The sequence below is a fragment of the Chrysemys picta genome, chromosome 11, assembly GCF_011386835.1.
Source record: "Chrysemys picta bellii isolate R12L10 chromosome 11, ASM1138683v2, whole genome shotgun sequence".
NCBI classification, from domain to species: Eukaryota; Metazoa; Chordata; order Testudines; family Emydidae; genus Chrysemys; species Chrysemys picta.
Window position 1 is genome coordinate 33,493,633 of NC_088801.1, and position 22,954 is coordinate 33,516,586.

At 42.3% G+C, this 22,954-nt stretch overlaps 1 protein-coding gene across 2 annotated transcripts in view; it reads right to left on the reverse strand.

Annotated features, from left to right (window-relative positions):
* DPP4 (dipeptidyl peptidase 4) overlaps positions 1-22,954 on the reverse strand; it is an 81,165-nt gene that overhangs the window by 35,634 nt on the left and 22,577 nt on the right. For both annotated transcript variants that reach the window (XR_010591572.1, XM_008178461.4), the window contains exons 6-14: positions 21,229-21,281; positions 21,049-21,121; positions 18,454-18,574; positions 16,330-16,490; positions 13,966-14,069; positions 8,915-9,050; positions 8,709-8,753; positions 4,483-4,587; positions 4,319-4,386 (exon numbers count right to left, since the gene is read on the reverse strand). Coding sequence is in view for 1 of the 2 variants with exons in the window: in XM_008178461.4 (XP_008176683.1) it covers positions 4,319-4,386; positions 4,483-4,587; positions 8,709-8,753; positions 8,915-9,050; positions 13,966-14,069; positions 16,330-16,490; positions 18,454-18,574; positions 21,049-21,121; positions 21,229-21,281 (866 nt within the window). In the remaining variant the exon portion in view is untranslated. The remainder of the gene's footprint in view (positions 1-4,318; positions 4,387-4,482; positions 4,588-8,708; positions 8,754-8,914; positions 9,051-13,965; positions 14,070-16,329; positions 16,491-18,453; positions 18,575-21,048; positions 21,122-21,228; positions 21,282-22,954) is intronic.

The window sequence follows — 22,954 nt, forward strand, 5'->3', positions numbered from 1 at the left end:
GAGCGGAGGGCAAAATTGTTGTTTGTCCAGTGTCCCGACCGAACATCGGTCAGGATGCGGGACAAACAAGCAAATATCGGGACAGTCCCGATAAAATCGGGACGTCTGGTCACCCTATACCTGAAGGGGGTTCCAAAGAGGATGGAACTAGGCTGTTCTCAATGGTGGCAAATGACAGAACAAGAAGCAATGGTCTCAAGTTGCAGTGGGGGAGGTCTATGTTGGATATTAGAAAAACCTATTTCACTAGGAGGGTGGTGAAGCACTGGAATGGGTTACCTAGGAAGGTGGTGAAATCTCCATGCTTAGAGGTTTTTAAGGCCCGGCTTGACAATGCCCTGGCTGGGATGATTTAGTTGGGGCTGGTCCTGCTTTGAGTAGGGGGTTGGACTAGATGACCTCCTGAGGTCTCTTCCATCCTAATCTTCTATGATTCTATGCATGGCATGACAGGTGGTAGGCTGTATGTCGCAACTCATGATGTAAGTGTGGGGCGGATGTCCAGTGCAGGTACTCCATAAGGAAGGGAAACAGTGACCGGATAAATGGCTTGGAGCTGTTCATTAAAGGAACAGAATGAGGGGGGGGAGTTGGGGCTCCTATGATTGGTACAGCAGGGAGCCAAACCCCCTTTTTATAGCCCACCTTAACCCTCCTATGAGGGGGGTGGCTGGTAAGGTCCCAGCAATGGATTGGCTGGGGGACCTGGATGGAAAAAGAGGGGGAGCTGGCAGAACCCCCCCGGGTAATTACAGAATAAACATGGTGTTACCTGTACTGTACACTTTTATCTGCTGGATAGGCCCAGACATTTAATAATAAAGTTACGGCCATATCAAATGTCTCTTGTCCTTCTTTCGGTATAGCCAGACTATTATCCTCCTTTCATGGTTAGTGCCATGAAAACAGGTGAGGCTGGCCCCTCTCACTGATTTTATTGCATTCCAGGATTGTTGAAGAGGGACAGAAGAGAGTCCTTCACAGATTTCATTAAGTCCTGGCTTGCATTTGTCATGCTACTGTCTGATTGACACAGACAATGTCATACTGAATGCTGCCACTGAGTATCTGAGTGCAGACGGAAACACTACTCAGAAGTACCTAAATTGTGTCTTTATAGTTGGGATTGCCTATCAAAGGAACAAGCATAACCCTGGAGGCCAAGTGTTGTGAAATTACAGGCCTGGATCAGAGATTCCAAAGCACATGGAGAACCTGCCTATGTAGGAAACACCAGCATAGCCGATTAGATCAGCAACAAAACAAGGAGCAAAGTGAACCACTGAAAATAGGGGGACCACACTGACTGATATAGAGCCGAAGTTAGTTCAGAAAAGTCTATGTAGGAGCAGAAAAAAATAGATATGGTTTGATTTTGGCCTATATTTTAAATTATGGAACAGAATCTTGGGTGTGCTGGCACAGCACTTATTACACACGATGAGGTGGGGCTTTCCACCCATCCTGGAGGCAGCAGGGGAACAATCTGGCCTCTGCTGGAACTTAAAGCAGCCTCAGCATTAGCTGCACCAGTCTCTATTGCCCTTAGGAGCCGTTCTAACAGTTCTGGCCATGTCCCCTCCAACACATCCCTTATGTTGAGGAAGTGGCAGGACATGGATTATGCAGGAACTCTCTCTTGCTGAGGGAATCCCCAGCTGCCCATTTAAGGCAGTTTTAAGTAAACTTTGAATGCCTGAAGTAGCGAAAAGGGCATCAAGCCAGGCCAAGGATCTGGCTCAATATGTTTAGCACTTTGGCTAAGTTACTCAAATAAAAAATAGCTCGTATTTAGGGTTCTCTCTTGGTAACAGTTTGAAAAGAGCAATTTTCAAAACAGCTGTTACTGTTTTGTGACTCTTTCTTCATGGAAAAAATGTTTAGTAACTAGGGCTAATCGCAGTTAACTCATGTGATTAACTCAAAAAAATTAATCGCGATTAATCGCAGGTTTCATTGCACTATTAAACAATAGAATACCAATTGAAAAGTGTTAAATATTTTGGATGCTTTTCTACATTTTCAAATATATTGTAGACTGTGTTGTAACTGAAATCAAAGTGTATATTATTTTTTATTACAAATATTTGCACTGTAAAAATGATAAAAGAAATAGTATTTTTCAAGTGACCTCAGACAAGTACTGTTGTGCAATATTAGGTGAACTTAAAAATTCAATTTCTTTTGTTTTATACAGTGCAAATACTTGTAATCAAAAATAAATATAAAGTGAGCATTGTAGACTTTGTATTCTGTGTTGTAATTGAAATTAATATATTTGAAAATGTAGAAAACATCCAAAATATTTAAATAAATGGTATTCTCTTATTGCTTAACAGTGCAATTTATCACGATTAATTTTTTTAATTGCTTGACAGCCTGATTGGTAACAGTCTTTTATTCCAACATTCCTGTAACTCCAGGTAGGTAAAGAGCACCCTGGAAAGCATTCTGGATCCCACTGACTTTAAGGGGAATTGTGAAGTTAGTGGGATCTGTGCATGCATGTCCTAGGATAGAATGTTGTCCTATATAGGAATTTCATGGTATTGGTCATTGCACTTAGCAGTGCAATTCTTGATGTTAGCTAGAACCTAGAAGTGACTCAATAAAAATGATCACATGGTGTTCCATAGTTATTGATCAATGGCGCCAGATCAATACAGTTCAGTTTACAAGAGTTTCTACCTGCCCCAAACTGCCAGACCTCCAAGTTCTCTTTATGAGAACCACAATTTGGGCAGGTTTCTTTCCTACTTACTGATCACCACCCTGATGTGCGTATTAGAGGAGTTGTTATTGTACCTGAACTTAAAAACAGGCATTAGCTGCAAGAAATCAATGTGCAAGAAGTGTCAAATTCTATGAGAGAAGACAGGTGGCACCAGCCATGATGCACAAAAGTGAGCTAGAGGCTATGATAAACAATGACCCACGGTCAAGCTAGCTCATATGCTGCCAGCCATAGCATGAGCTGGACTTCACCTTGTATTGCAAGCACAATGCCGTTACCTGTCCTACATTGATTTTTTAAAAACTTAAATAGGCTCGCATCAAAACGTATCCAGGAATCTGTGGGTTAAATGGCCCTGTACATCATCTGGAGGCCTCATTACAAGTAAGATCTACTGGAGAAGCTTTAAAGTTCTTTGTCTTTGCGTGAACATTACACAGAGTAAATGACTGAACAGGACTTTAGATGATGTAATGTTACTCTGTTATATATTGCTAACTAAATATATTTATTGTAATAGATGCCTTATTTATTGTGATTGACAAACACACGCACACACTTAATACAGTATAGGTCCAATTCTCCTCTCACCACATCCGTTTATCTCCATTGACTAAGATGTAATTGCACTTGATTTATACCAATGTGAGACAAGGACTAGGCTCATCATATTTTATACATGGTACACATTGCATCTACTATTCCTATAGTTCTTGCTAGTCATGAACTGGAACAGAATAATTTGAACTCAGTTTCTTTTTGTTCATGTGGGCTGCTTTGACAGAGACTGGTTATGCAGTAAGTGGTAGAGAACGCATCATTTTTCACTAGAATTTTAATAATTACTTAAGGTGACTTTTGCCCTCTGAACTAAAGGCTAAACATTTTTTTTTACAGAAGGACACATCCAAAATGAGCTGGGCCATCTTAAAAAGAGGCATTTCTGGTTTTATGTGAGCAACAGATTGAAACAAAATAAGAATTTTTCTAAAACAAAATAAGGAAAGTGCACCTGGCACAGCTTCTCTTAGAGTCAGTAGGCTTAAGCCTTAAATATTCCCTAGACAGTCAAATCAAGCAGAAAAAATAGTGCAACTGCTGCTTTCCCTCCTCCCCTACAATTTCTGGTCTGTATATGAAGAAAGGGCATAGTGTTTCACAGAGACTGTAGTATCTTTTAATAATATATTATAGGAAAAGCATACAGTCAAATACATATAGCAGTGTGCATGTGTATACGTGTATCTCAAAGATAGGACCACATTGCAAAGTTCAGAACTGTATCTAGAATGAAAATATCTTCCCAAATTTAGAAGTATTTGCATGCAGAGTTTGGTGTTGGGAACTGTGAGTGTGTGCACATCTGAGTGAGTCTTTTATGTTCCACTAAACTTTTATGGACCCCTACCTCCACAAAGACAAGTGGGGTGGGTCTTTCTTCCAGCCTATTCACAAGGGTTAGATTTTCAAAGGTACTTAGGCAAATAATGATACAGATACACGCCTAGTGGGCTCTCCAACAGTAACTAACCTGTATTATGTTGTAAAGACTTGTAATTAAATTGCTTTTCTTACAATACTCACATAAAGTCATTGGTTACAGCTTCTATGCTAATTACTTCCCATTTTCCGTGTGTAATAGGTATTCTGCTCTAAAAACAAGGGGAGACAAAAAGTAGAAAGGTAAATTCCAAGTTGGCCTGAAGAAATGTAAATCAGCAGTGACTATCCTAAGAGTTATTACTCACCCCTGTGCTGTTGATATAGTGGATGTGCTTGAAGCCCTCTGTATTGCTTAAAATTTTGTAGTAGCTAATATTATCAGATGCAAAGTAAGGGTCAGAAGGCTGAAACTGGAAAAACACAACAAAACTATTAGAGCAGATAACAGAAACCCAAGAACAAAATGCTGACCTTCAGTTTTTGGGAATCCCTCTGCATCTGAATTCATAGGCTCTTAACATTCATGTCATGCATCTCGGTAAACATACCACGGAATACTGTTTCAGTTCAGGGTTGGAAATCTATTTTGATTAGGTGCATGGAACCTATAGCAACCATCTTTAGAAGTAAACACAGCCAACATGTTGTCTTTGTTTCTTCAGCAGCAGAATTTCCGGTGCATTAGCAACCTGCCAACCACGAGCTCCCACCTCCCCTTCAAATTAAAGACTTTCAGGTTTACTATTTCCCTGTCACTTTATAATATCATGGTGTACTTGTTACTGCAAATCACTAAATATGAAATTTGAGGGGGCCCGCATGATGTTTATGAATTTGGACACAGTTCATTGATATGTCTTCTATGTTCTGCAAACTTTCCAGTTGAAAAATGGATTCATTTTCCAATAAAACAAGCCAGTTTCCAAGGGCAAACAGCCCAATTTTGAGTGGACAGTGGCTTCACAATTCAGAACAGCTTAAAGCTGGCACTTGTATTTTTATGTTTTCATTGAAGACATAACCACAAAACAGACCTGATCCAAAGCACATTAAATCAATGGGAGTCTTTCCATTGACTCCAGAGGGCATTGGGTCAAACTCAAGTAGGAAAAAAATTGAAAGGCATGAAATTGCTCTGTACATATTGGGGTTCAGGAAGTGGGCGGGCATAAGCCCGCCCACTGCTAAAGGATCCGCCCCCCAGCCTAAGGGGAGGATCCACAGGGCCTGGAACTCAAATAATTACGGGGGACAACTAATGTAAAAACAGGGACAGGAGTGCGGTCAAAGGGTCAAAAGAAGGGAACCTGACGGGGACACCGAGCAGAGAACCCCGGACAGTGCCCACTGCTCCTCAAAGGCGTCAAGGGAGCCAGTGGACGCCTCCCAGAGGAACTCTGCCCGGATACGTGAACGGACAGAGGATCGGAAACAGGCCCCACAGTCGGTATTGGTAAACCGGGAAGTGGGCGGGCTCACCCGCCTACTACGAAAGGCCCCTCCCCCAGCCTAGCGGGAGGGACCACTGGACCCAGAAACCAAATGATTGCTTGGGACAACTAATAAAAAAACAGGGAACGAGGTGACGGTCAAAGGTTCAAAATCAGGAAACCGGGTGGGGACACCGAGCAGAGAACCCCGGACAGTGCCCACTGCTCCTCAAAGGCGTCAAGGGAGCCAGTGGACGCCTCCCAGAGGAACTCTGCCCGGATACGTGAACGGACAGAGGATCGGAAACAGGCCCCACAGTCATAGGAGCCTCCATCGGCCAACCTCCTCTCCCTATGAAATCGCTCTGTAGGGGGGTGGTAACCCTGCTCCGGTCCAGAGGGGGCTGTGGCTGGAGAAAGCAGCTTTTAGACTGAGCTGATTGGGGGAAGTGACTGCAGCTGGGGCCACGCCCCAAACAGACTCAGCTGACCCTATAAAGGCCAGGGCAGCCAGCAGCTCACCAGTCTCTCTCTGAGTGCAGAGAGAGAAGGGCCTGGTTGCAGCAAGCTAGGGATAGCGTACCTGAGTGGAGCAGGGCTGGGGAGCTCCAGCCTGGAAAGCCCCAAGCTGCGGCCTAGCAGAAGGCCAAGGGATACTGGGGGTTGCAGAGGGCAGCCCAGGGCTAGGCCAAGGCAGCAGGTCCAAACCCCCCTTGCCAGTGATGAGTGGCCTATACTGCAGTCTGCCCCAGGGAGCAGGGGGTAGTTGGTGACTGGCAGTGGCCTAGTGCTGAGGCAAAGTGGGGATAGTGGGTGGGGGTTCCCCAGGGAGGGGAGACCCAGATCTGTGGGGTACTGCCAGGGGGCAGCATCCCAGTAATAGGGGCACCGGGTCCTGGGAGGGACACGGGTGCCAGTAGAGGACAAGGTGTATCACTGGCCTGCAGAGGGCACTCCAGAGGCTGGTGAGCTAATTCCCTGGATGACCAGTAGGAGGTGCTACAGGGGTGAGTCCCGACTCCTTTACATGCTCCAAGTGAAATAACAATAGATAATATTTCTATAGTGTGTTACATGCTCAAAACATTAACCAATCCTCACAATCCCCCAGGACATGTTATTGTTTATTCCTGTTTTACATATGGGGGAACTGAGACAGATAAAGTGACTTGCCTATGGCCATTCAGTAAATCAGTAGCATAAACTGGGATTAGAAATCAAGCCTTTCCAATACCTGTGTTTATTTCTCTGGACAACACTGTCTCCTTGATAATATTTTTGTACAAAATTTCATGGAATGTATTTCACTATTTCTCAAAGCCCTATTTAAAACTGCAATCTTACTTCAGCTAAATGTGATTCTCCTTAACTTAATTGGCAAGGGCTTAAATTCTGAGGTAACACTCTGTTGGTTCCTAGGGACCATGGAGTCCTGAGTGATCTTGAATTCACTAAAAAATTTTCTCTAGTTGGTAAAAAATAATACTGCCCAGCTCTTACACAGTGCTTTTCATCAGTAGATCTCAAAGCACTTTACAAAAAGAGGTCACTGATCAACCAGTGTCATGTTATCCAGGGTTGAATGAGATTAAAGGGACAAAATATGTATGGGCTTGCCTATATGGACAGTTTATGCATGGCAAGCCAGGATAAGAGTCTACAGTGCACTAGTTTGTCACTTACTAACCGGCTATGTGGACCCAGCTACCATACACTGAAAGTTCCATAGTGTGCTTTGACCTACTGCTGTTTGAAATGGAAATTTTAGTGCACAGTAGCAGGATCCACTTGGCCAGTTAGTGCACAGCAGGCTAGTGTGCTGTAGACTGTCACCCATCTGGTCTTCCGTGGAATCAAAAACCCTGCTGTCTCACACACATTTGCTATCTCTGTGTCAATAATCCTCATCTTGGCTTTGATCCTTTTTATACAGTTAAGATTTTTTTTTAAATCCTGCTACTTTAATGGCACAAAGACTCCCCATTCTGCCCAACAGTTTACACCAATTGCCTAATTGTGGAGCCTTTGCTGTATAGAAGCAAAATGTGTCAGCATTAAAGCCTTCCTCTCCATATCAAATTTGACAGCAGGTGGGATGATCTCTCATCATTGTACTGGGGATGATTTCATCCCTGCTGTTTCCTCCCTCACTGCGTTTCTTTAAATTTTTGCTTTCTGACTTAAAAGTGAATTTGTGACTAAAACAGAGTCAATGTGTGGAGAGTGCGGGCGTAGAGAGCATATTCTGTGTTCTCATCAGAAATTCTGAAACACATTTCTCCCTCTGGTCTGATCTTTTGGGTCTATCCTTCACTTCCTCCAGATCGTCTAAGTAGTTCAACAGGTGCCTACTCTCTACCACATGGCATTCTGTCCCTATGCAATGTGGAAAATGGCATTTAGATGGGGTTCTACTCAGCAGAGCTGTGTGAAAAATTTCATCTGGTTGGTTAAAATGTATGCAAAAAACCGAGCAAGATTTTGTTGTTGTTTGGGGAAATTTATTTTGTTTTAAGAGAAAAAAGGGAGACGTGAATTGAGTGATATCATATTTTGCTATGCTGAAGACCAAACCAGTGGAGAGGCTATGGGCCAGATTGTTTTAGTACATCCTGGCTCCTTCCTGCCACACTGATGGTGCAAAGGGCCTGGAGAGTGGCCAGGTCTTGCTGAGAATTCCACTGGTGTCCACCTCTCAGAGAATACCTGGCTCCTACCTCCAACCTCACACTATCACCAGGGTAGGCAGTGACTCAGAGGCAAAGCCAGCTATCTCTAGCTGGTGTGCAGTCCCAGAGGACTGTTGCCAACTGGCAACTCCTAGATCAATCTAACCTATGTGGAGCCAGGGTTATGAGCCAAACTCAGAAAGTTTAGCGTTACAAAACCCATGAAATTTAAATGAGTGGGTTTTGCACAGCTCCAGTTGAAATCTATTCCTTTTGCCACATGTGCGCAATTAGCAGTTGTCCAAGGTAAGTTATAGATCAGGTCTGGGTAACACACCATAGAAAGGTAAGAAGTTAATTAAATGTAAGGAAGACATTTACTATGATCAATGTGTTATGTAACATGTTGCAATCTAGAAACTGAATACTCACTGTGCCGATCCAGCCAGTTTTACTTTCTTCCGTATGTTGTTTGCCCTGAGGGGGAAAAAACACACACACCCCAACCGGCATTATAGTGTATATTTCACATAGTCTATGTATCACACAAATATGTCTGAATATATTTTTCTTTCCTCAACCCCACTCTAGACTCTTATTTATTAAGTCATCTGACTATTTAGCTCCATTTTTCATACCTCTGGACATTGCCACATTCCATTCTCTCTTGTAAAGTCACAGACCACAAGGACTGAAAAATTCTGAATCCTTCTGAGCCACTGCAGACAGATCCTTTCATCTGTTACCCATGTTACAGCACTCAAATAGTGATCCCTGGAAATAACAAACGCTATTAAATGCTTCAGTATCTTCCATACACTACTTTTCTATATAGTGGTGTCCAATAGTTCATTGAACTCTACATATTCAGGTCTTACACTTTTAGTTGCAGTGAACTTTTCAGTTGCATTCAATGCTACAGACCTCAGTAACCCATTGCAATGCTTGATGTCTATTGTTTAGCCATCAGGTAATGCCTCAGCTTGCTTTCATTCAAACAGTAAGGCACTAGCTCAGGGGTGGGCAAACTACGGCCTGCGGTCCAGATCCAGCCCGTGAGCCATTTTAAGCCGGCCTGCGAGACGCACCACGCAGCTTGGCCCTGCTCCGGAGATCCAGCTGGGGCATTGGGTTGGGGCCGCACCATGCGACTTGGCCCCTCTCCAGCGTTCCGGCCGGCGCGCAGGGTCAGGGCCGCGCCACGCAGCTAAGCCGGGTCATAGCTCTGCTCCGGCTCCTACACACTCCAATGGGAGCTGCAGGGGTGGTGCCTGAGGATGGGGCAGCGTGCAGAGCCGCTTGGCCGCGCCTCCACATAGGAGCCTGAGAAGGGACATGCCACTGCTTCTGGGAGCCTCTTAAGGTAAGCGCCACTCGGAGCTTGCACCCCCTGGGCCTCTCCCCATGCCCCAAACCCCTGCCCCAGCCCTGACCCCCTCCCACTCTCCAAACCCCTCGATCCCAGCTCAGAGCACCCTCCTGCACCCCAAACCTCTCATCCCAAGCCTACACCCCTTCCCGCACCCCAGCCCTGATCCCCCTGCCACCCTCCGAACCCCTCAGTCCCAGCCCAGAGCACCCTCCTACACCCCAAACTCCTCATATGCAGCCCCATCCCAAAGCCCACACCCCTCCCGCACCTCAGCCCCAATTTTGTGAGCATTCATGGCCCGCCATACAATTTCTATCCCCCGATGTGGCCCTCGGGCCAAAATGTTTGTCCAAAAAGTTTGCCCAGAAAGTTAGAGTTTTTGTGTGTCAGCATCCCACAAGAATTGTAATTAAATGTTGACAGAGACATTGATGGATGCACTCAGAACTGCTCAACAGCATGACAAGAGCCCTGTACTATGTATGGTATGGGTCTGAGATTTTGGAGTTTTACCCCACAGTCTCAATGAAGTTCTAAGAGGTAGTGAAGTGACAACCTGAAATCCTTGGTTAACCAGGGAGTCCAGATAAAATGGAGATTTTTGTAGCTGGTCCTATGCACTTCCTAAGTGGGACCTATTATCCCACTGACTCAGTTTGATATCGCTGGGAATCCTGTGCTTACTATGAAGGCCTTTTTGCTACTCAAGTATCTTAGTTCCATCTCCAGAACATCATCTAGCTGAGAACTTTGCTTCACAGGAAGGACTTAGAATCAAAGAGAAAAGCTTTCACTTTTATAATTTTGCACTCTATTTGCATGAGCTCCTCACTCTATTATAACAAAGGGCAGCACCCACAGAATGCAGTAGTTCTCATTCCCAACTATGATCCCTTACTCTTGTGTGTAAAAAGAGAAGATAAGGTTACGCTCTCCCAGTATGACAGGGGTAATTACAGCAGGCTTTGTGAACTGATCTAATGCAAATGTCTTCACAGGACTTTGCTCTTAGCTCTACAGCTGACATGTTTGTCAAAGTTCACGTTTCTTCTCTCTCTTTCCCTTAACAATCAGCTGACAAAGAGCAGGTGGGAGATTTTGTGGTGAAATTAGTTAACTGTTTCTGAGACCATAAACATGCCCCCTCTGCAAAAAAACCTGAACTTATTATTTACTTCAACCACAACAGCTGTACTTTGTCAGATATGCCACCTGGCTTCCTGGTCTGATTATTTTCGGGGAATTTCTGACTACAATGTAGGGGTTCTATTCATACATATATAAAGTGTATAAATCTCTATTTCTGTGCTGCGCAGCCCATGGGACTTGGCTGTGGATTGTAATGTTCTGATAGGACACTTGTACTTCAGGTTTTATGTTTCATGAACAGTTTCAAATTTAATGTTTCATTTTAATGTTGCTGTTTTCACTGTTATGGAGCAATACAGCACAAGTCACATGGGAAAAAAAAGGAAATTGCAACAAGGAAATGACTAGAAGAAGGAGCCTTTGATGCTCTTCCTTCTCCTCCTCCCACCAATGCCTCCAACAGTTGTTTTCTGTGGTAGTTAGAAAATAAATCCAAATTTAGTAACGAAAAGCATTTAAAAAGTTGGTTTTGTTTCTTTAAATTGAGAAAGCTGACACTTCTGCAGGAAGATGTAAATGTCAAACAAGACAAGACAATTAAAAAAAAAAGACAACCATCATTTTGTTCAAAGACTTTTTGCAGCTTTTTTTAATGACCATATTTTACAACTAATAGGTAGGCTGGAGTGTACCTCTGGTTTTCATGGATTTTTATATTTGTGATGTGATTGATTCAAATTACAGGGATGTCAGGCAGTGCAAAAGTATTGCATTTCACTTCCTTGTTTTCTCCCTGGAAAGCGTACTCCTGCAATCCTCTACTACAGTGTGTTCTCCCACTCTGTAAATTTCTCATTTCCAATACTGGTACAAACGGATAGTCTCACAGGGTGAAATCCATCCCTGTGCACAGGCCTGGGCATTACTTACGTCTCACTTAACCATCCCACATGAACACTCAGCACCACAGGGATCTAAGTGGGATTTTAATGATATACGTGTTTTGTGCTGGCCTTCTGCAAATGCATAAATTTCACCAGAATGTTAAATGGCAAAATGTTGCCATTTCAAGCATTTTGGCAAATGTCTCAGAGAAATGGTCAGAGTGCCCCTCTGGATAAATGCTACAATTTAAGAGAAATTCCTAAATCCTGAGGGCCAGACCCACTCAAAAAACACAGATGGTGAAAGGAGCCTCTCTCCACATTGTTTTCTTTAGGCAGAATAGACATCCTCATGCTCAGAGGGCAAGGACCCCATAATATCAGGGCTAATGCACTAGCTTGTGCAAAAGAACACGTGTCCTGTCAGCACTCTGGGCCCAGCCAGCAAGACTTGATATCAGTGAACAGAGGTGCACGTAGCACCAGCTTTAAGCTTGGTGAAGTGGCTACGCTCCTTGGGAGTGCTCAGCAGCATTGCATAGGCAAATGTGTGCAGACATAATATCTCCTGGAGCTCCCCCTGGAGTAGTAAGGCCATGCACACTCCCCAGCCCTCCATGAAGGGCTGTACTTAATGCCAGAATTTAGCTATACAAGGGTGAAAGTTTACCACTCTCATAATGAAAATGCCAAAAAACCTGCCTGCACCCCCTTCTCTATCCCCAGCTGGCACTCTATTTACAGTGGGGGAAAATCTATCTTTTCAAAACAGGGAAAACTTGAGACAAACCCACACTATTTTGGGGTTACTTTCCCTCAGCAGTGAGAATGTTTTCTATACAGTCCCACCATGAATACTTACATTGCTTTACATTAAACCACATCAACCGCAGACCATCTTTTATTTATTAAACTTCACTATCGTGTAATTCCAAGAGAGGTGGGAGTTGTGCATGGGGAGGGATGTTTGTGCTTCCTATATCCTTACTTACAAGATCAAGGTTTAATTTAAGTGCTACATGTAACATATTTGATCCTAAGCAGACTTAGACATCTCTATTCTTGAAAATTCTGGGTCTGATTCACCATTGTGTTAGCCCAGATTTATATGGTATTACACTGATATAAAACTAGAGTAATTCCAGTAGAAAATCAGGCCCTGTATTAGGCTGGAAGGGTGTGTGCACATTATTGTTTTGAGCTAAGAATGATATTGTTCTGCTTTCACTGGGTGCTAGTGAAATAGAAGGAGATTTTTCTAAAGAACAAAGAAACCAATTAAAAACTAAACTGAAAACAGATGTTTATTCTACACTTCTATCTAAAAAACTTCAAGAGCTAGCTAGCATCAATATTTTGTGGAATTATTGTAGGGCTATAAAAGAATATATGAACAATATATTAATGCAAAGAGATACATGAGGTTGGATATATGCTTCAATCATTGATTCAGTTAATACAAAGGATGTTGATTTTATTGTGGTGAGGATTGGAATGGAATATCTCTGTAATTTTGGCTGTAGTTATTTGATAACACAGCAGAGGATGCTGTTTTATTTCCTGACTAACAGGCCTGCTTTGCTTTCTCTAAAGATTATCACATCTTTCTGTGTGATACAGTACTTTCTGTGTGATACAGTACACACTATCTCACTGTCTCTAAATCCTTACTGTAAACATTAGACACTTACACTCCGTAAGTCTACAGTATTGTGGAAACAGGAGACTTTGGATACAGAATTGTGCGTGTATGTTTTAAATCCTTTTGGTTGCTCTTTTCAGAATACTCAAATTGATGTCAAGTAATACGTTGTCAGTGGCATTTTGAGAAATAAGACTTAATTTACTTTCAGAATTTCTGGCTTACACATTTTAAGTTTAATCAGAGGAACTTTGCTATGTTACCTCACGATATAAGCAGTATTGCTTTAAAATGAGCCAATGAAAACACAGTGGAATCTCCTCCCAGTGAAACCAGATACAGTGAATCTTCATTTAGTGAAATAGTGACAATTCTAAATTTTTTTCTCAGTGCATTGTAATGTGCAAATTGCATTTCCACATGTAGTCAATTTCTGCTGATAGTAAAGCTGTTCTGTGAAATGACTTCACTATAAGAAGGATCCACTATATATGATGAGCCAATAACGTGTCATATTCTGAGCACAAGAAATCTGGAATATGCCATCACCTTTAAATTATTTTTAGAAAGAATAATCTCTGCATGGGCTTTACACAGTAAATCCTGTTCCTCTCTGAGCAGTGTGATAATGTAACTCAGTGATATATAGTAGTAATCTAGGGCATTCACAGAGAAAACACACATACTATCAAAACTACTTACCCTGATATTATGCTAGCTGGTGCAATAATTTCACTGGAATTCACAGTGAGAGGAGCTTGGGTATTCACAACAAATAACTTTACAGTAGGATTTGCAGCTCCTGCCTAAAAAAGAATAAAATGTTTCACAGTATTTTTGAAGACAATAAATACTTTCTAAGTGAAAACAACTCTTGAAATTAGGGAAGACAGCAAAGAAACTAAAGTGCAGCAGCAGTGAGACAGCAGTACCATATAGATTAGACTGTGTGAAGAAACACAATGCTGTTCAGATGGGCACATACACTTATCTTTTTTATTAAGAGATTAGCCACATAGTTCTAATAAAAACATCTCTTCATTTATAAAAATAAATATCCATAATTGTGTTTGATATATTTTGTCTTCATGTACTGTATTTGTTAATATACCATAACTTCTGCCAGAGGGTAGGGCTTATTGCTCTCCAGCAATAGTTTATATTCAACCCCCCTACATGTGTGTGGGGGGGCGGGAGGGGAGGAGGGCAAACAACCCTTTACCATGGTTTCAGGAAGCTCTGACATCTCACAGTAATATATTTCCTGAGCAGATGCCCTCTCCTCTAAGAGAAGTCAGCACCATCCCTTTCAGGTCATTGATTCCTCTACAAATGAGAATCACCCAGAAATGCTAGTAATTGGAGTTAAAAACTCATAGCTGATCCCTCCTAAGACCAGCAATATTTCATGCTAAAAGGGACACATACTTCTGTGGAGTTCAGTGAAGAAGCAAACAAATCCACTACCTTGTGTCCCTTGGTGAGATCTTTATCCAACAAAAACATCGCCAGTATCTCCTTCCTTACTTGGTCACAAAGCCCACAACAAATGAGAAATTAAAACAATCAATCTCCTGGGAGCTATTGACTGAAACATCCCAAAACATGACCCAATGATTTCACTGAGGATGGTGCTTTTTATGGTACAACTGAAATGTTCCTGATTCTCTCACACCTCTCTTCCTCTCCCTGGCCTCTCAGTCAGAAACATTTGCTGTGAGATTTGTGGACAGAAAGTGCTATGTAAATGCAAACCTTATTCCACACCTGCTGAGTTTAGCTTCTTAACAGCCATATTCAAGTTGGGATCCCTGATGCTATTAGTCAACTATCCGGCCGTTACCAGCTGGACCAGTGTTAACATCACCAAATGAAGTTCAACCAGCTTTTCTTCTGTGTATGTGCCTCTCTGATTCATTACGCCTTGCTATCTTTCATTCAGTTTCCCCCATTCACTCTGCTACCTAAGGGACAAATTCTCCTTGCATTGTGGGCATACAGTGGCCATCTGGCAGTGGAACTGGTGGAAGGAAGCGGTGCACTCTAAGATATCAATGATAGAAGGGCATAGACAGGGCTGTCACTAGCTATTCTGGGGCCCTACACAGCCCACCTGTGGGGGGGGCAGGCCTCTGTGTGGGGGAAGGGGGTGGGGCTGGCTTGGAGGACAGGGAGGAACTACCCCCCAGCACTCACAGCGGCTCAGCTGGGGCTGGGCCACAGCACTTCCTGCCGCTAGTGAGTGCAGGCCCAGCCCTGCTGCATTCCTCAGGGGAGTGGGAGCAGGGCTGGGACAGGGAAGGGGCGGGAAAAGGCAGGGCTGGGGAGGGGAGGGGAAGGGGTAGGACAGGGGCTTGGGGAAGGGGTGGAGTGGGGGCGGGGCTGGGGCAGAGCAAGGGGGGAGCCATGGGGAAGAGGTGGGACTGGGAAAGGGTGGGAGCGGAAAGAGGCAGGGCGGGGGGATGGGGTGGAGTGGGGGCGGGGCTGAGGCTGGGGCAGAGCAAGGGCGGGAAGAGGCAGGGCAGGGTGGAGGCTTTGGGTAAGGGGTGGAATGTGGTACCCCACATTTCCTGGTGCCCTACGGAGCTGCGTACTTGGCATATGGGTAAGGACGGCCCTGGGCATAGGTGTGGACAGTGACTCTGTGACTATGAAACACACTGGCCAATATTACCCCTCCTTCCTCTATGGAAGGCACACATCAACCAGGGGCTGAGGATGTAGCTCTGAAGAGGTTCTATGGCCTGCAGGAGAGAATTCTATTAATTAAAGCCCATGCAACACCTTCATGCATAGTGCCATAGAACAGCATGCCTCACTATCTCCATCACTGCTTGTCATCCCTTCAGTGGTTCTGGAGAAATAACAAAACCTTAAATCAGACTTTTTCCCCCTGAAGATAATAAAAATACGTTAACAGTGCCAGATGCTGTTGACTTCAGTAAGAGTAATCACAGCAAGCTGTTGAGGAGAGACAGACAATATTTTCATTAGCAGGAAGTGATTAAATGATTAAGAGAATAGTCCCAAACTGCTGAACAACCATATTTAATAAATAACACAGACCTTGGGATATGGGAGTTTAATGGTCTTTGGATACTGCAGCGTGTCTTCTGCATAAAAGGAATACTCCATAACAGGAACTTCTGTATCATTAAACTCTGCATATGCTAGAAAACTGGCATTTGGAGACCACCACAGAGCAGAATGGGTGCCAAACATTTCCTCTGAAAGAGATGCAAAGGCGTTCTTTTGAAGTAATAGCTGCTAAATCGGAGTCTGCATCTGAATTATTGTTCTAATTTGCTTTGCACAGATTTATGCTGAAGTTCAGCAACTGAAGTACAGACTATTTGCCTGGGTTCTAGAATTACATAGTAAATGAATGCTTACAACAAATAGCCTTTTATAGTTATACTTCCTGAATCTGGCTGCAATAATAAAAAAAAAATCTGTACTGGGTGCTAGTCCCGTCATCTATCATACACTTCCCTTATAAAACCTTTATCACTTTATAAAAACAACAAGGAGTCTGGTGGCACCTTAAAGACTAACAGATTTATTTGGGCATAAGCTTTCGTGAGTAAAAACCTCACTTCTTCGGATGCATAGCTATGCATCCGAAGAAGTGAGGTTTTTACTCACGAAAGCTTATGCCCAAATAAATCTGTTAGTCTTTAAGGTGCCACCAGACTCCTTGTTGTTTTTGTAGATACAGACTAACACGGCTACCCCCTGATACTTTATCACTTTATATGTATAAAATTCCCAAATGAGGTTTCAATCTTGTAACCAAGTTATCTGGAAGTAAAGCAGATCTACTGCCAAATCCAACCGTGGAAGGTAAAGCCAGACATTTAAAAATTTGGCATACATTCCTGTTTTAACCTATGCACACAGAAAACAAATATGAATTCTGCAGAGATTTACGATCATGGAACCCCACTGACCTCACTGGTTAGACTTTAATGGAATTGCACGGGGTAGAATTTGGCCCAGTATGTCCAAACAGCCAGTGAATGGAATGGCCATAACTAAAACCAAGCACATGTGGCCTCAGTAATCGTTAAACTATTAATACAGTATTTCCCAAACCTTTGAAAGCTGAGCTTCACTTACGGAAAATGAAACCAGCTGTGTCCCCTTGTAACCTCATGTGGTGTGAAAGGCCTAAACACCTTAATTTATAAATCTTCCATGATCTCCCAGCTTATCTTTCAAACCTACTCCACCTACATCCTGCAAAACACAGGAGTAAATCTTCATAACAGACTTCCTCTTCTTTCCAACACTTTGATTAACAGCAAAATAGTTAACAATGTTGACATTTTAAGTATCCTTGGCATGCATACGAGTCAGTACTCACTGAAGTGCAGGGGAAGTTCACACTTCACAGCTGTTATTTCAGGCTTTCTACAAATTCAGGCAGTTGTCTCTGCATTGATTACATTCACGTTTTGAAGATTCTCTTCATAAGGATAATGGATAGAGTTTTTTTTTTTAAATGAAAGCTGAGACTATGGGAACAATTCAGAGGTCTAGCTCTATTCCTACACCACCCATGGGGTAGAGGCAGAGCAAGCAAAATATTTTGGAAAACACTGCATTTATTAAATTACTATATTTTAACATGTAGGTTTTTCATTTACAAGAATAGCAAGCTTTTTTATAGAACTTTTCATCCATAGTTGTCAAAGTGCTTTGCTTCCATTTTTCAGATGGAGAAACTGAAGCACAAAGCAGGGAAGTGACTTGACCAAGGTCATCCAGCAGGACAATGGCAGATCTGGGAATATAACTCATAAGGTCCTATTCCCAGTCCAGTGCTATACCCACTAGGCAACACTGCCTCCATGTTAGCCTGGTCCAAAGGATAATGCACTGGCCTAGAAAGCACAAGACCAGGGTTCTATGCCTAGATGTACCACTGACCTGCCACGTGACATTAATCAAGTCATTTCACATCTTTGTGCCTCTGTTTTCCCATTTGCAAAATGGGTATCATGATACCCACTTTCCTTTTTAAAGCATTTTGATTTCTGTGGCTGACAAGTTCTATATAGTATAAGCTAGGTGTTGATACCATTTAAGGTGCTCTCTTTCCTCCAGGTATTTATTTTTACATATTTTAAACAGACTACCAAATAAGTTTCTACATTTTCTTGTAAGATAAAATATGTAGGTAATTACCTTCATACACCCAGTCAGCTATTCCATTAAAAATTTTATTTTCTTCTCCATTTGTGGTGATCTGCACACTCGACACACCTGGTGATTCTTTTATGTAAATGTTATTATTCCAAACATATGCCTGTAAAAAACCTCAAAAACTTAGTTATTGCAATAATTACTGTTAGAATGCAATGCTAGAACAAGTCACAGAGTTCCTTCCTATTCCCTTCCCACTGTCTTATTTGTCGCTCTTTCAGATGGCAGGGACTGTCTTCGACAGTTACATTTCACCAAATACAATGCAGGCACTTAAAAAATAAAAACATTATTTATTAGTATTAAATTAATTAGTAACAGAAAACACTGGAGTAGTGAGTGATCTGGCCTGTGGTCATGAACAGAGACCTGGGGGGAAAAATCATCAGGTGTTGCTAATAATCAAGAGATAAGTGCATCTATAGCACTTTCCATCTGTTGATCTCAAAGCGCTTTACAAAGGAGGTCAGTATCATCCCCCATTTTACAGATGAGGTAAAGTGAATTGCTCAAGGTCACCCAGAGGCCAAGCCAGGAGCAGAACGCAGATCTCTCAAGTTGTAGTACAGTATTCTATTCACTCAGCTACACTGTCTCCCTTGTATTGATCTGTATTAAGTTTTTAAAGCCCTATTATTAATATTGTCTCTAGATGAGGATTTATTTTCTTTCTTTAGTAACTGTGTTTTATTTCACCTGCCTGACAATGGAAGCTGTAAGCTCTTTGATAAAACACTGGCAAGGGCCTTAGTTATCATGTAAAGTTTGTAAGGATGGTGCACTCCTTTGACAACTTTTTACAGCAGGCAGGACCCTGTAGTTTTTCAGGAGCTCTGTATAAAGTAAGATGTGCAAAACCCTATTCAGCATCTCTAGGCCATTGACACAGCCAACAAGAATGAACAAAGGCTATTTATCTGGTTAGCTTGTCATGGGAGCAAGCATCTCCGGTACAGGGTAGGGAATCCACAGACCAACACTCCATGTAAGGAATTCATTATAGACCACAGCTGCTATGACAGCTTAGAGGCTGCGGACACTAGCTGTAGGCTTTGGACAATGGCTTTACATCCTGTGTTTTGATTTGGGGTCAGGGAGGATTCTGTCCCCCTAATACTTCTATAGCTCCCACCCCCAATTAAAGATGATTTACTCAGGCTTTACTCAGAGGATGAGAATTTGGCCCTGAGAAAGCACACAGTTCATTGGCAAGCAATATTGCTGGAGTGGGGTATTACTTCCTGCTGTTTTGTAGACTGTATAGATGGGCCCAAAGCCTCCACTATTTACAGAAATATTGCTCAGAAAAATCACTAAGGCATTGCAATGCTTCCAACAGCAACAGTAACTTTAAAGGAACTGTTTGACCTTTTTCTCCAGCAGTGGAAAAACACCATCATTACAAATCTGTGCTTAATGTGGGCATCACCCCTCTATGATGATATCCATACTGTGGTTGTGATGCTAGCAGACTAGATACCAACTCATGCCAAAGCCCCAGGCCTCCCTGAACGCTTACAAAAGCAGAACTGGATGCCAGGCCAATTCACTGTGAATTTATGTAGATCAAAGTGATTGTTAAATATATTAGAACGTATTTAGTGTTTAAACTTCACAAAAACTAATGGGATGCTACATGCTTTGTTTTCTCTTATCTGTATCTTCTTATAATGTAATAGCAAACATTTACATAGTGTATACCCCTGTAACTAAATAACCCATCAAATGAGAAAGAAGCCTTGTGGAATGCAAATGAAGAACTTTAACAGAAAAGTACTAACTTCAAAGCAAGTGGTCTTTATGTGTGACAACTGGAGATCAAAGACTAAATGAATTCCTCACTCTCCATCATCAAAGAAAAAACCCACACGGGTAGTGACCCTGTCAGCTAGTTTTCTGTAAGAAGAAGCTATTAGTATGGACACAGGGAAAAATTCTTCACCTCTGAACTGTTTGGATTCTAACAGGGCAGAATAACTGAACGAGAAGACAGAGATCCCCATAGTTACTATGGATAGCCCTGAGAGACTTTTGGGAAACTGGTAGATTACTATATCTCTCCTACCATTTCAAATTATAGACTGCAACTCATCTGTATATATATTTTACCTTCTTTCCTCTCTATCACTCTCATTTCTTTTTCCTAGCTAATAAACTTTTAGTTAGTGTACAACAGAATTGGCTACCAGTGTTGTCTTTGGTGTGAGATCTAGGATGCAAATTGACCTGGGTGAGTGATTGGTGTATGAGAACTGGGTGTAACCTGAATGTGTTGTCACTTACACCAAAAATGACAATCTATCACATAGTTCAGCTTGCCTGAGTGACAAAATAGACTGGCATCTATGGGGACTGTCTGTGACTCCATTATCAGACTACTGTAATACTTCAGGAGTTCACGTTTGTTGCTGGCTTGGTGAAATCTAATTATAGAACATACCACAAGTTTGGAGTATCTGCCCTGCTTTTGACAGTCTGCCCTGAGGTAAGCACTCATGGTCATGAGTCACTCCAGACAGTGTGACAGTGGTATTGGAAATGCACTGCAGAAATTTCATTACACTTATATTTACTAACCAGTTTGTGACCAACAGGTGACCAGGATATGTACTGGGTATCATTAGGCAGTAGATTCTCAGTTACTAAAGATCTAGGGAAAAACAAAACAAAAAGCGTATAAGAAAGACAAATCAGTCGAATGTCATTTCATTGCAAAGTAGCTTCAGACTATATGAATTTTCTGTAATAGCTACTGACCTTGTATTTAAATCATAGATGTGGTATGAAGCCATGTATGAATGCCTCCAGAGCTGCAAGAGAATCATTTTTATATTGAGAAACTAGATCACCATGACTGACTTTAGGAGTCCTGTGAATGTGTTATGAGTTACTGGCAATAATATTTGACACCTCCTCAGGCTCCCATTTGGGAGAGGTGAACACAACCAACAGGCATTCGTGACTACCAATGGGCCAGACTGTCCTCACCTATGGAAAAGGCAGGAGAGGCTGCGGAAAGAAAATTCTGCAAGGTTCATCTTGAGCTTTCCTTAAACCATCCTCTCTGGTGGGAGCTGCCCAGATACCAAAATGATGACCATTGATTACGATCAGAGATAGAGAGATCTAGGGAACTGGGGGACTGCAGTTTAGGCAAGGCATGATCCTTTCCATCACTAGAGGTCTGTAGCAATACTGAAGCAAGTCTTCAGTGCAGAGACTGGAGTAGCCCTGCAGCTTCCCTGAGTCCCCTCCCACTGTCTGACTGGTACCTCTGCTGTTTCTCTGGCACTTGTCCTTCAATGCCATGCTACTTCACTAAGCATTCAGTTGTTTCATGGTCCTGCTGCCTCCCAGGAATGACTCAGCGAGGAAGAGGTAACAGTTCCAAGTTGTTATATTTCCCACCTAGATTTTCATAGAAATCCATCCCATCCCTCACTTCTGCCTGTTGCAGTCTGCAGAGATCTAGCTTCATGTAGTTCCAGTGGGGGTGTATGAGTAGGGTGAGGGAATAGGATGGTATATGGGGCTCAAGGGATTCTATCTGGGATCCCTATGTACCATCCTATTCCCTCACCCTACACAGGGATGCTGTCTGGCAGGATATCAAAGTAGGTGGCCAATAGATCTCCATCCATCGCTGCTATTATATAATACATTTACTGTTTTGTTATTTTTCCAGTAAAATAAAAGAAAACAGTAGCTATTTACAAAATCAATATGCTACAATACACTCTATGATGTTTAATAATTGTTCTATAGCAGCAGACTATTAAATAATTTACTCCTTATACGTTCTTATTCAGTCAAAAGGTTTTTTTTTTAACTTTACCTACTCACGTGTCTTGGTGCTTACTGGCCACATGGCTATCATATAATAGATGTTCATGTCCTCATGATTTATTGATTTGTGTTAGGGTTTTTTTTTTGTTATAAAAGTTAATTTCTCTATTCCAGAAGCTCATCTTTTAATCCTTTAACAACCTGACCACTGAGAGTTTTGCATCGTGTCAACCCTTACAATGCTGGCATTTTCTTATCTCTTCAGGACTGATTTCACTGTATCTCTGTGATCCATTTGAAGTGATTAAATTCTATAGTGATAGGTACCATAAAAATGCTGATTAGATCAATGGATCAATCAGATCAACAGACTAAACTAACAGAGCTATAATCAAATGAATGCTGAGCAGATATTATTAAAACATATACTAAGTAGAGATGGGTACTGAACAAAAACCCTGTATCCAAAGACCACTGAAATTGGGGGGAAGGGAAGGGAAGGAAAGGTGGTTTGAAAACTGCATCGTGTTTTTGTGCTTCAGACTTAACTCTAATATGAATTAAACATTCATTTCATTGCCACTCTGGGAAATGCCAGCATTCTAAGGGTTAATATGATGCATACCTTTCAATGGCTCTATTGTACAAGAATTTAAAGACTAGCTTCTGGTACACAGAAGTTAACTTTTATGACAAC